Consider the following 11,890-nt stretch of genomic DNA (forward strand, 5'->3'; position numbering starts at 1 on the left):
CTGGATGCATTCCTGTGTGACCTAACCTAGGTGTTCCCAGCAGGGGGATTAGATTAGATGAGTTTTTGAGGTTTCTTCCAATCCCTGACATTTGGTGACTCTGTGATTCTGTAACTGGTATGGAGAAGAGACAGCAGCTATTAAAATGAAGACGTGGTTTAAAAAAAAAAAAAAGTACTATTTATTTATTAATTAATTTATTTATGTATTTTTAATAAATAATACAATTTTTAAGCTGATCTTCCCTTTCTCTTTTCTCTTTTTCTCTTTCTCGTTCTCTTTCTCTTTCTCTTCTCTTCCTTTTCTCTTTTCGCTTCGCTCTTCTATCGGCTCCACCGTTGTAGACAAAACTCTCTTATTCTCCTCCACATCTCACTAGAAAAAGGAGAATCACAAGTTGTGACTAGGAAATTGTTGTGTTTCCTCCCGGGAAGCATTCCTCCTTACCTCCTCTGACAGAGGCAAGCTACAACTGGGGCTGCACCAACAGCAAAGGCAGGAGTGCTGATACCTGTCTGTGGGCCCAAGCAGCCGGGAGAAGTTGTCAATCATGACCTCTTTGTGGCAGCGGGTGAGGATGACCACCGCCTGGCACAGGAAGGGCATGAACGTGCTCTGCTGCGCGGATGATGTGCAGCTGCGCAGGATGTGGAGGATTGGTAGCACCTGAAAGAAGGGCAGAAAGAATGACTTGCTGCATCCTTGACTCTGCAGGGCCTAACAATGGACATTCAGCACATGAGCAGTGCCTGCTCCCTTGACATGCTGCGAAGGCCTAAGCCTAAATTGCACACCAGCCACCCTGTCCAAGCCCTGGCTCTGCACTCAGGCTGTGCTTCTTTAGCACAAGAGGCAAACGGCACAAGGCGTAGTGCAACAACCAGCGAACGTCCAAGAGAGGTGGAAGAAAGTCTCTTACGTCCCGACAGATGTCCTTCCCGTACATCTGCAGAAAGGTGATCATCCACTTCCCAGCTGCACGCACGCGCATTCCTTTGCCTTTCCGCAAGGTCTCCTTGATGGCCATCAGGAAGTCAACGGTGCGTTCCAGGGGGAAGTTTCTGCACACCATCTGCAGAGAAAAGAGAAGCAGGAGAGATCTCATCACTGCTCTGCGGCAGCTCTTCAAAACAGAAAGCAGTCTGGAGGGCATTCTTAGCTCAGCAGCTTGCCGCTCATTCAGGGGCAATCACAGCGCTCCTGCTCTCCTACCCTGCTATTTATACGGAAGGCAGTTGAGCCTTCTCTCAGCTGCTCCACCCATGCTGTTTGCTTACATGCAAAGCCTACCTCCCAGCAGCCACAGTCACACACACACACAGACACACCATGGAATCAGCTCCTTGCATGGGGGGCCTGAAGGGCAGACGTAGCTCAGAGCCTTCTGCTACTTGCTGAGAAAAGAGGTCTCAGGGTGACAGCTCATTTTGGAAATGGTATGAAAGGCTGGGGACAGCCTAGGGTCGTGCAGAAGCCTATGCACTGAGATGCCACCACCCCTTTTTGGGTCCACTTACCCTTGCCAGTTTGGATGAGGTCTGGAGCTGAGTGATGGTGCTGCAGTCATTCAGCCCCTCACACAGGCTCCCAGTGTCTCCTGAATCCATGACTCTGTTGGCCACCTTGGCTGGAAAGAGCACGGGAGAAAAGGGAAGTCATGCTTCTGGAAACGGAACTGCTTTCCATGGGGGAGAGACTGAGGACAGGGTGGGGACAAGAAGAGAGCTGTGCACAGTGCATCTCCCTCCTGTACACAGGGCCCAGCCCGTGGGGCTCTGGTAGCGCTGCGGAGGAGAGCACAGGGCTGGTGCATCCCGCTCTACTCACCTTGGATTTGCAGAAGGGAGCTCAGGCAGGTGGCGGCCAACTGGCGGGATGTGGGCATGGGGTCACATGTCAGCGGAGCCAGCAATCCCACCAAGGAGCCAAAGGACTCACAGGCATCTCCTCTCTGCAGGGATGAGAGGCAGGAACAAAGCTGTAGGCAGCCCCAGCTCTCCCTAGCTTCTCCTGCCCGTGCCTTCCCCATGCCAGCATGCACAGCTGGGCGGAGCTCGCCTTCGAGCTCAGGGGCACTGGGGAGGGAGCAGGGAGCATGCAGTGGGGCTCTTTACTCACCTGAAGCCCTTCACAAGCAGCCAGCAGCTGGGAGCAGGTCTGCAGGGCCCTGTTACGCTCCCACATGTTGTTTGAGGTCAGTGATCTCTGCAGGGCCTGAAACAGAGCATGTATCACCATGGACATTTTTCCCTTCCTGCCATCCCTCTCCCTGTCCCTCTTTTCCCGACAGTTTCCCTCAGGTCCTGCCCTGTGGCTCCACGTGGACCCCCGCCTCACTGTGCGCTGACACTGCTGCTCCCATTTTCTGCACATACTGCTGCCTCCTAACCCAGGAGCTTTTCCTCGGCTGTGCCCTACCAGGGGCTGGCTCCTGCCTTTCCCCCTGCAGAGCCCATTTCTCTGCCCATTTCTCAGCTTGCAGTGAGCTGGCCTGTTAGCAGGAGATTTCTCCCCCTTCGATCATACTCTCAGTCCCCAGATCTCTGTCCCTGCTATCAACGGGCACCATGCTTCCTCCCTTGCCCCACACGTACTCACCTGGACTATGTTCTGGAAGAATCCCCGGGTGGTCTCTGTCTCAAGCAGGACCACCATGAGCCGGCCCAGAGCTTTCAACGATGTCTGCAGAAGCTGAAAGCAGGAGAGGGGATTGAGGTGTGGCATCACGGCTGCTGCTGGAGCATAGGCCGTGTGTGCTGAGGTAGGGCTCTGACACAGAGGTGGCCGGGAAAGTTACGGCAGGTTACCTGCAGGTACTGTGCTGCTTGCCGTGACTTCTTGATCTTCAGCATCATCTCTGCTGAAGGGTGTGACACAATGTTCTTGCAGCACAGAGCCAACATTTCACGAACATTCTTGCTTCCTAAAGAGGGCTTCAGCTTGCTGACAGGAGGAAAAAAAAGGAAGAGAAAGCAGAAAGGGCCTTTACCACTGCTCTCCAGACTGGTGCAGACAATGTCTGAGATTCTCCCAATCAATAGCTGCAAAGCCAACACCCCCAGCCCATGCTGCTGGAGCAGCGCCCGCCTCCTCCCTGGCAGCAGTGAACCACCTCCCGCTCTGAAAGGAAGAAGGCCACAGGTCTCCCTTCTCTTCCTCGCCTGGGGACAGCAGTACCAGGCCTTTCTCCCTGCCCAGAATCTCAGCTTCACTGGCCACAACAGCCCAGCCGTCTCTCCTGTAGATGCAGCTCCTTCCCCCTCCCCCCTCCAGGCCTTCGGAAGCTACCCTAAAGGGGGACCACCATCTGCCTTGCAAGCCTAGAGGCTCCCACCCTTACCTCAACTGCTCCAGGGCCAGAACCACCTTGAGGGGCACTGGGGAGACAGGGGTGCCCAAGTAATACTTCTTCAGCAAGTCCTGCAAGTACCAGAGAAACATTGTCAAAGTGGGCAAGGGCCACAAGAGAGCTCTTCTGCCTGGCCCACAGACAGAAACAACTGCCACACACCAGCCCCATCGTTCCCACATTTCCCATGCAAGCACTGCAGGATGCAGCAGCTCCACAGCTGGTGGACCTAGCCCGCTGCCTGCTGCTGCCTGCTGCTGCCTGCTGCTGCCTGCCAGCACCCAAGGTCCCCACCAGCTGGAGACGTGTGGCTGAGGGAGACCTGCATGGCTCCAGGGATGGCAGCCTCGTGGCACGGCCCGGAACTCCTCCACAGAGAGCCCTGTCTCTAGGCACTCACCATCAGGATCTCCAGCAGCTTGTTCTTCAAGGAGGGGTTAAAGAAGGCGGAGCCACCCACGGCATGGAGAGCAGAGCTGAAATCAGTGATGCTCTGCACCAGCGCGAGCTTGTTCTGCAAGTCCTGAGGCCAAGAGAGAAGAACATTCTTTGAACTGTGGGAAGGGCCAGGGACTGTCAAGGGGACACATGGGGCAACGCTAAGGGAAGGGCTTGGATCTTCATCTGGGCACAAACCGTTCCCCAAGGGACCTTTGGAAAGAGAAGGCCCATCTCAGCATCTCCCCACGTGGAGGGGCTGCCGCTGGGCACTCTGACACCCTGGCAGACTTTGAGCTCTCACCTGGCAGCTGCAGCTGTACAGCAGCAGGATGTTGCCCACAATGTCTCCTTCCAGGCGGGCAAGCAGCTGCTCCTTGGAGGCTCGCAGTGCCAAACTGCCATGGGCGAGGATGAGAGCGCTGCGTGTAGCCTGAGCTCTCGCGCTGTCCAGCTCCATCTGTGAGGGGAGAAATGCCTTGAGACACTCGCTCAGCAGCCCCCAGTGCCCTGCGGTGCACCTGGGCTCCCAGGGCAGGAGCTGCTGTGAAAATAAGGCAGAAGAATGCCAAGATGGGAACCCGTAGCACTTTACCTTCTTGCGCCTGGAAATCCTCCCATTGCGGCCTTTGCACAGCCTAGACGCAAACATGGTGAGTGTGTCCAGGACTGTGTGGAAGTTGCTGTCAGCAGCATGGCTGACAAGAGAGATCATTCCCTGCACAAAAGAACGAGGGGCAGTTGGCGCAGGCCTGAACCTACTGGCATGGCCCTCTGAGAAGCCTTCTGCCCCAGGGACAGAGCGCGGATGCTCACAGAGTTGGAGGAGAGGAGAGCTCACCTGGGCCTCAGATGGCTCCTCTGCATTGGATTCCTCCAGGTGCTGCAGCAGCTTCTCCTGGACATGGAGGACTTCCTTACAAGCTCCCAGAACGGTCCCCAGAGCCTTGTACAGGAAGGTCTGCGTGGGAAGGAAAGGAGTAAGCTGGGATGTGGCAGCAGCCTGACCTTACGGGAGAGGGCTAGATGGGAAGGACCCACACTCCCTGGGAGTCGCTGAGAGCAGCTGTGGAGCAGAGCTGTAGCCAGCCCCAGGCAGTTTGCAGGGAAGCGCCCTGTGAGGGCACAGGCCGTGGAAGCAGCATGAGCAGCCTGTGTGGGCAGAGCACCAGCCTCAGCCCCAGCCCCAGTTGGGCACTGCTGATTAGAGCCGCGGGGAACTCACCTTTTCTGCAGAGCTGCTGGCAGAGCTGCTCAGCCGCCGGCTCAGCTCGCAGCTCAGGGCCTTGGTCCAGGCCTCATCCTCCACAACATCCAGCGATGCCCTCAGGAACTGTTGGAGAACAGGAGAAGCCAATGTTCCCTTGCCCTTTGCTTCTTCCCGCGTTCCCAAGTCACTGCAGCCTTCTGGGGAGAGGTGCCTGGAAGAACAGCCCCTCTCCCAGCTCCCCCCAGCATTCCCTCCATTAAAGCCACCTACTGGTCCTCTCCTAAGACCCCCCTTGGGCTTGGGACAAAGAGGAAGAGGCAGCGCTGCAAAGGCGAGCAGCTGCTCCACAGCAGCTTTTGAGAGGCTGTTCCTGTCCCATGGTGGCTCGTATGGGAGCAGGGCTCCTTGTGGCAGGCAGGCAAGCATTTCTCTGCACCATGTCTCTCCACAGTGCTCTACCTTTAGCAGATGGTGCTCCCAGTCTTCAGAGTTGCGGAAGCTCTCATCTTTCCCTGCACATCAACAAGAAGCAAAAGAGCGTTGCTTGGAATCAAGCCACAAAAGAAGAGCTGCACCCAACCTGGCTTGGCTTGGGCACTCGCCCACTCTACCTCTCCCTCCCCACCAGCATTTTACCTTCAAGGTGCTGCAGCAGCAGGGGGATCTCAGCAGCCCACTTGGCCCCCACAGCTCTGTGGATCGTGCTGTGGAGGTTTTGCAGGAGCAGCAAGGCAGCGGCTTGGAGCTCGCTGCCTGCAAAAGGGCTCCCTGCCACCACCTGAGCGAGAGCAAGGAGAAACAGGGTCACTTCTGCTGCAAGAGAAGCGGCTTCCCCCAGGAGGAAAGCAGCTTGGCTCTGCCCTGATGGGCAAGGAGCAGCCAGCAGCTTGGCCCATGACATTGCAGGCTAGGAAGAGAATGGCATCCCCAGGAGTGAGGCAGGTGCTGGCATGCTCGGCCATGCTGCTTCCTCCTCGGGGCTTGTGGCACCGGCCTCAGGAGCATCTACTTACCAGCAGACGTGCCAGCAGTGTCTGGGCAGTCAGCAGTGGGCCTGCAAGGAGAAAGAAGTGCTGAGTAAGACTCCAAGACACTCTGTGCCCTGCCACGTGCACCTCTGCTCTCCCTTCTGGGTGCTAACATGGGTCAGCAGAGCTCACGGGGGAGCTTCTGCTCCTACCTTGAAACATGGAGCTGAGGAAGTGGGGATCCAGATCTTCCACGTCCCGCACCGTCAGCTCCCCTCTCTTGGCCAGGGCTTGGACGCAGCGGGAGACCGGGATCAGCATGCCGGTGTACTGGGCTGGCACCACGTACAGCAGCAGCCTTGGCCACAGGAGCTGTAGGGAACGAGGCAGTTGAGCATGTCAGCATTCCTGCCTCCGCTCAGAGATAGAGAGGACTCTGAATTTCCGAGTCTTGTGTCCTTCAGAGCACGCTGGAGGACAGACCTGAGGTGTTGGAAGGGGACGAGGAACACGTGGTGCAAAGGCAAGGAGTGGCAGCAGGGCAGAGTGTGACTTACTTTGGAGATCCCTCTTGCAGAGACATCCAGTGACCCCAGGATGTCCATACACAGCTCTTGGAGTGCTCCTTCTTCCTGGGCTTCCTGGGTGGAAAGGTCTCCGGCTGCCTGCACAACAGTGGTGTTGAAATGCCGGTTACTCTCAGTTCTCATTAGCCTCTCAGGAGGCTCAGGTGTGGCCCCACCGGTGCTTTTTTGCCAGCCTATGAGCTGCACAGGTCCTCCAAAGGAATATGCTGCCCACTGTCCTTACCCTTCTTCCTGTGGTGTGGCTGAACTCCCTGAAGATGTGCCCCACCACATCCCAGGCTGAGCAGCGCCAGGTGTTAGCGCTGAGCAGATCCTCAATGAAGTGCAGCACGGCCCTCCTTACCTGCCAGGGGTCAATTGTGGGTGTGATTTTCCTGCTCAGAAGGCCAAAGGAAGCCACCTGCTCATCAGGTGCCCTTTGGGCATGAGCAGAGGTGACAAAAGCAGAGGAGAAGAGGTGAGGGCCAGGCCGTAGCACCAGGCTGTGCACTTTCCATGCACAGCACAGGGACCCGACTGCTCCACTCTGCCTGCTCTCCTGACAGGAGCCATCGTGACCATGTGGTCGATGCCCCAGCACATCCCTGGTCACCCCAGCCCTGCCGTATTGGCAGCAGCATCACCACCCTGACAGTGCTTTCCTTTCCCCAAACAGCTCACCCTGGTCCTGGGGTCATTGCACACACGCTGCACAGCCTCTGTAATCTGCGGCAGCTTCTCTGTCATCGCAGGCTCTGCAAGAGATGCACAGAAGCATGCGTGGAGGCACAACTCAGATGGCAAAAGGGATCCCTGGAAGTCCTCACCCATGGTACTGACCATCAGAGCGAGCCAGAGTGCCGAGCAGACCCAGGGCTGCCACGCATCCAGCCTCCCACTCATAGCCCAGCTGCGACTGCAGAAACAGGACCGTTTCCTCTGGGCAGATTTGGGCTGCAGGAAGGAAATGCCATGCTGTGTTAGTGAGCCACTCATGCCCATTTGTGAGGTGAGAGAGAGATGTATTGGCCAGAGCACCGGCAAGCATCGCCAGAGCTCCTCTCCTTACCCTGGAGCAGGATGCAGTGGGTCAGCTCTGCTCTGTCAGCCTCGCTGTGCTGCTTGGCGTCATCAGACAGCTGTGGGAACAAAGTCCATTTGAGAAAATCACATGAGCATTGAGGATGGAAAAGACACTGTGCTGCCAGCTCCTGTCTCCCTTGGCACTCTCAGGAAGAGGACACACAGACAAAACTAAGCCTGCCCCACAGGCATGCAGGAGCTAAGGCTGAGCAGCCATCAGAGGCTCAGAGCTTTGCAGTCCTCCTGAGGCTTAGCCAAGAGGGAAACTGCTGTGCACACCAGGATAGGCTCCCCTTACCTGATAGAACACAGCACTGGTGACGGCCAGAAACTTGTCCTTAGGGATGACAGACTGAACTCCCGGTAAGGCCTCCAGGAACATACGAAGGCTCTGCAAGAGACAAGCAGAGGAAGAAGGGGCTGAAGCCACATCTAGCCACTTGGGAGCAGAGCAGAGGAACTGTTTCCCAGTGGTTTGTCTGCTGGGAGAAGCTGCCACACAAGCGTTCTTGTTTGCCCGTCCCCCCCAGCAGCACCAAGAGAGGCTCTCTGCTCTTAGCTGAGCCTTGGGGCTTGGGCATCATTTGCAGGCATTTCCCACCCGCTGCCCTCTTCTCCCCCATCAGATTCAGGAGCCCCCATGGTGGTGGTGAAGCCTCCCATCCCCAGGAGATGGGCACCAGTGACTCTTGGCTTCCTCCTGGCTCCTGTCCACATTGTTCCTTCCTTGACTGAAGACCTCAGCAAGCCTCAGACTTCCCTTGAGCATCTGTTCCTTCTTTCTCCAAGGACTGCCCACCTCCTCCCTGCAGCCCCCTGACCCCTTGTGGCACTTGCACGGGCCCCACGTCCACAGCAAGCCCTGTGCAACATCTTACCTTGGCCACCCTGCAGGTGTCTTGCATCTCCTGACACGGGTGCACGAGCCAGAGGAGCCGCTCCCAGACGTGCTCTCGGGGCAGCTCCTCTTGCAGGAGGACAGTCATCATGGCAGTCACAGCCCCGAGAACGGCCTGTCTGTCCTGGAGAGGGATGGCAGAGGCCCAGCATCAAAGACTGAAGGTCTGCCCTTCCTACAGAGAGGCCTTTCTTTTTCCATTCCCCTTCCCCACACCCCTGTGCCCAGCAGCACATGGGCTCGCTCTCCCTGGGCAGGCAGGTTTTCCCCATACCCTCATCCCCGGCTCTCCCTGCCACAGTGCTGTGACTTGTGACTGCTCCCTGGCAGGGAGATCCAGCCCCAAGCACAGAGCCAGTTTGGGGCCCTTTGCAGAGCCAGCCCACACCCTCTCGACACCCCTCTGCTCTCAGCCTGCTGGGCACAGACAGAGCTGCCAACATGGATGCCCCAGCTGCCATCCCAGGCTGGCAATGCAGCAGTGCTCACCTCTTCCTCCTTGCAGTCCTGCCAGTTGCTGACCACAAAGAAGAAGAGCTCATGAAGAGTCTCATACATTTGTTCTTTCTCTGTGGCAGGCCAGGGGCTGTGCTTTCCAGAGGACAAGTGAGTCTTGACGCCATCCATCCATTGTTTCACAACTGAAAATAAACAAACAAAGAAAGAAAGAAACAAACAAGTAATTAATTATAGAAAACAACAACAACAACGCAACAAAACAAAAGAAAAGGCAGCCTGCGAGAGTCTGCAGCAGGGTGAGGGGCAAGGGCTGTCCCCAGCCCCCCTGCCCTGGGGCCGGCACTCACCAGCACAAGCAGTGCGCAGGGTCCGGCCGCTCCTCACCCGGCCCACCACACTGCACAGGCCGGCCAGCGTCAGCCACACAAAAGAGATGCACTGTGGAGCTGCAGAGAGGAAGGAGAAGGGCACAGTCAGAGCCTCAGCAGGGAGGGAGGAGAGGCTGCAGAGCCCTGCACCCCCCAGCTCTATGCAGATCATGCGCAAGGGGAGAGACCCCTCTCCCTAGTTGTTATAGATGTCAGGAGGCTGAGGGCACTCTACCATAGATGCTGAAGAGTTTGCTCAGGGTGACGAGCACAAACTCCTTGCACATCTCCCGTGTGGCCTTCAGGTGGCCCTGGAGCTCGGCCATCACCAAGGAGAAGTGAGTCCGGGCCAGAGCCACCAGGACATTGCTGGCAGCCATTCTCACGCTGTCCGTCACGCCCTGAAAAAGAGTCACTGGTGACACACGGCACAGGAGGCTGCCCGAGCCTTCCCTTGGAAGGGCCAAGCCAGCGCCGTCTGCCAGCAGAACACCAGCATGGGCAGGCAGCTCCCTTTGCCTTCGGGAGTGACCCCTCACCTGGGCTGCTGTCAGGTCCTGGGACACCTCAGCCAGCAGCCGGTTCACCACTCCGCACGGCGGGCGGCTGTCCTCTTCCCCCAGGACGTGCTCCAGCTCGCAGTACGCCTGCTCTCGGTCACCCTGGGGACAGGGATAGGTCACGTTTTTCTTTGCCCTTGTTCCTGGGGAGCCGCCCGCTGCCACCCATCGCTATGCCGATGTGCTGCCGGGGCCTGGCACCCACGGGACCAGAACCAGGGCAAGGACCGATGGTTGGACGTCCCCAGCTCACCTCCTGGTCTTGCAGGCGCTGCAGCAGTAAAGTCACGGCACAGGTGGGGACAGGGCTTTCCACCCTGCCTCTCTCCCCGCGACGTATACAACTGGGCATGCAGCCCACACAGGCAAAGAGACCTGGAAGGAAAGAGCAGAGCAGCTGTCCCAGTGTTGCTTGGAGCCAGGGCCGAGCATGCAGCCAGCTCTGGGAGGAACGCTCCTCCAGCCCCACAGCGCGGGGTGGGCTGCGCTGGCACATGCGTGGTTGGTGGGGAGAGGGGAGAGAGCCTTCCCCTTGCTGGGGTACTGGGGAAAGCACAGTGGGCGGCTGCACTCAGCAGAGCAAGGACAGTGCTGCTGGCACGTCCTAAAGAGACACTGGAGGCACACACGTGCTCGGGCAGCACCACGGTGTCCAGAGAGGTGGAGGGACCTCACCTCGAAGGGCTCTCAGCCGCTCCATCACAGCAGGATGCCTCCAGACAGACACAACGCTCTCTCTGGGTTCACTTCCTGCGCGTCCCACAAGCGGACTGAGCCACCGCTCCCACCGCTGCCACAGGGGTGAAAGCCACAACTGTGACATCACAGCAAGGAGTGTCACCTCACAGAGCATGACATGCCCTGGGCTGGGTCCTGGGATCCTGTGATGGTGCCTGTTTTCTGTGTTGGTACCTGTTCATGTAAAGCCTAAAGGCAGCTTAGAATAAACAGATCAGTTTGTTTATATTCATTGTGTGCCACAAAGTGAATCTAGGATGAATAGTGGAAACATTTTTCATGTCTTACATTACAATAACTTCAGAAGTCCCCCGTAACACACACACCTTTTTTTTCCCTGAAACATGTGAATATTAAATTGATATCAGTCACAACCTTGAAGTGATTTTTCAGAAGTCGTGATTTGTGTGACTGGAACGGAAACCATCAGGCAACTGCAGCTGTGGTATGAATTTGTGAAGGTAGTTCTCAGATGAATTCCAGTATGTTTTATATTGTCTTAAACATTCAATACAAATGCTATCAGGAATACCTCGTATTGGGAAAGAATCCAACTCAGGAACAAATGTCGTGATTTTAGATCACTCTTCAGTTGCAAACAAATCACTGGCTATTGACGTGTTTTCCATCTTGCATTTAACAATCAGCATAGGTATGATTACTCAGAGTAAAGCAATAACACGTAGCAGTAATGGGAATGATACTATATGAAATCATGGAATGAAATTTATCTTTACAGTGTGTGTTTAATTGAGATTCTATATATACCACTTCAGAAAGCAGTACAAAACATTCATTTCTCCAGTCAAACTGGAATTTGTCCTTATGTACTGCATTATTGCTGACAAATAAGACACAGTGCAACAAAGCTGCAGCTATGGAAACATTTGAATGTCTGTTTACTTCTCTTGATTGAGGCTTATTATAAAATTCTAGAAGTATAGCATCAAATGCGATCTTCATTTTGACAGGTGACAGGACGAGGGGAAATGGCTTCAAGTTGTGCCAGGGTTGGATATCAGGAAACATTTCTCTGCATAAATGGTGTTAAGCACTGGAACAGGCTGCCCAGGGAGGTGGTGGAATCTCCTTCTCTGGAGATGTTCAAGACCTGCCTGGTCTGTGATTCAATCAATTCAGTTCTGTGATTCAATCTATTTACAGGTACAGTAGAATCTCAGGTAAGGCGGGTATATAAATTTTAATTGGAAATGACAGGTCTTAGTTTCTATTAGTTTTGATTAGATATTGAA

General features: G+C 55.8%; 1 protein-coding gene across 1 annotated transcript; it reads right to left on the reverse strand.

Annotated features, from left to right (window-relative positions):
- Positions 1-240: 240 nt before the first annotated feature.
- Positions 241-10,910, reverse strand: LOC125687419 (maestro heat-like repeat-containing protein family member 2B). The gene is made up of 31 exons (XM_048932580.1): positions 10,575-10,910; positions 10,153-10,274; positions 9,879-10,001; positions 9,575-9,740; positions 9,319-9,417; positions 9,002-9,153; positions 8,493-8,636; positions 7,913-8,005; positions 7,601-7,670; positions 7,372-7,485; positions 7,213-7,286; positions 6,776-6,895; positions 6,523-6,630; positions 6,178-6,337; positions 6,011-6,051; positions 5,634-5,775; positions 5,457-5,509; positions 5,013-5,120; positions 4,629-4,748; positions 4,383-4,505; positions 4,092-4,247; positions 3,750-3,872; positions 3,341-3,420; positions 2,808-2,943; positions 2,599-2,691; positions 2,119-2,214; positions 1,828-1,951; positions 1,518-1,627; positions 920-1,072; positions 512-666; positions 241-375 (listed from the first exon to the last, which is right to left on the reverse strand). Exons 1-31 carry the CDS (start codon positions 10,750-10,752, stop codon positions 324-326), a joined length of 3,588 nt encoding a protein of 1,195 aa, XP_048788537.1. The 5' UTR covers positions 10,753-10,910; the 3' UTR covers positions 241-323.
- Between the last annotated feature and the right edge of the window lie 980 nt (positions 10,911-11,890).

This window comes from Lagopus muta, chromosome 1, assembly GCF_023343835.1.
Source record: "Lagopus muta isolate bLagMut1 chromosome 1, bLagMut1 primary, whole genome shotgun sequence".
NCBI classification, from domain to species: domain Eukaryota; kingdom Metazoa; phylum Chordata; class Aves; order Galliformes; family Phasianidae; genus Lagopus; species Lagopus muta.

Bases quoted from the DNA above. Each gene is read 5' to 3' on its own strand.
- LOC125687419 (XM_048932580.1), bottom strand. From the start codon at position 10,752: ATGCTCTGTGAGGTGACACTCCTTGCTGTGATGTCACAGTTGTGGCTT. The intron at 9,418-9,574 runs GTAGAGTGCCCT...TCCTCTCTGCAG, and splicing joins CAAACTCTTCAGCATCTATG to CTCCACAGTGCATCTCTTTT. The intron at 2,215-2,598 runs GTGAGTACGTGT...GCTCTGTTTCAG, and splicing joins TCTTCCAGAACATAGTCCAG to GCCCTGCAGAGATCACTGAC.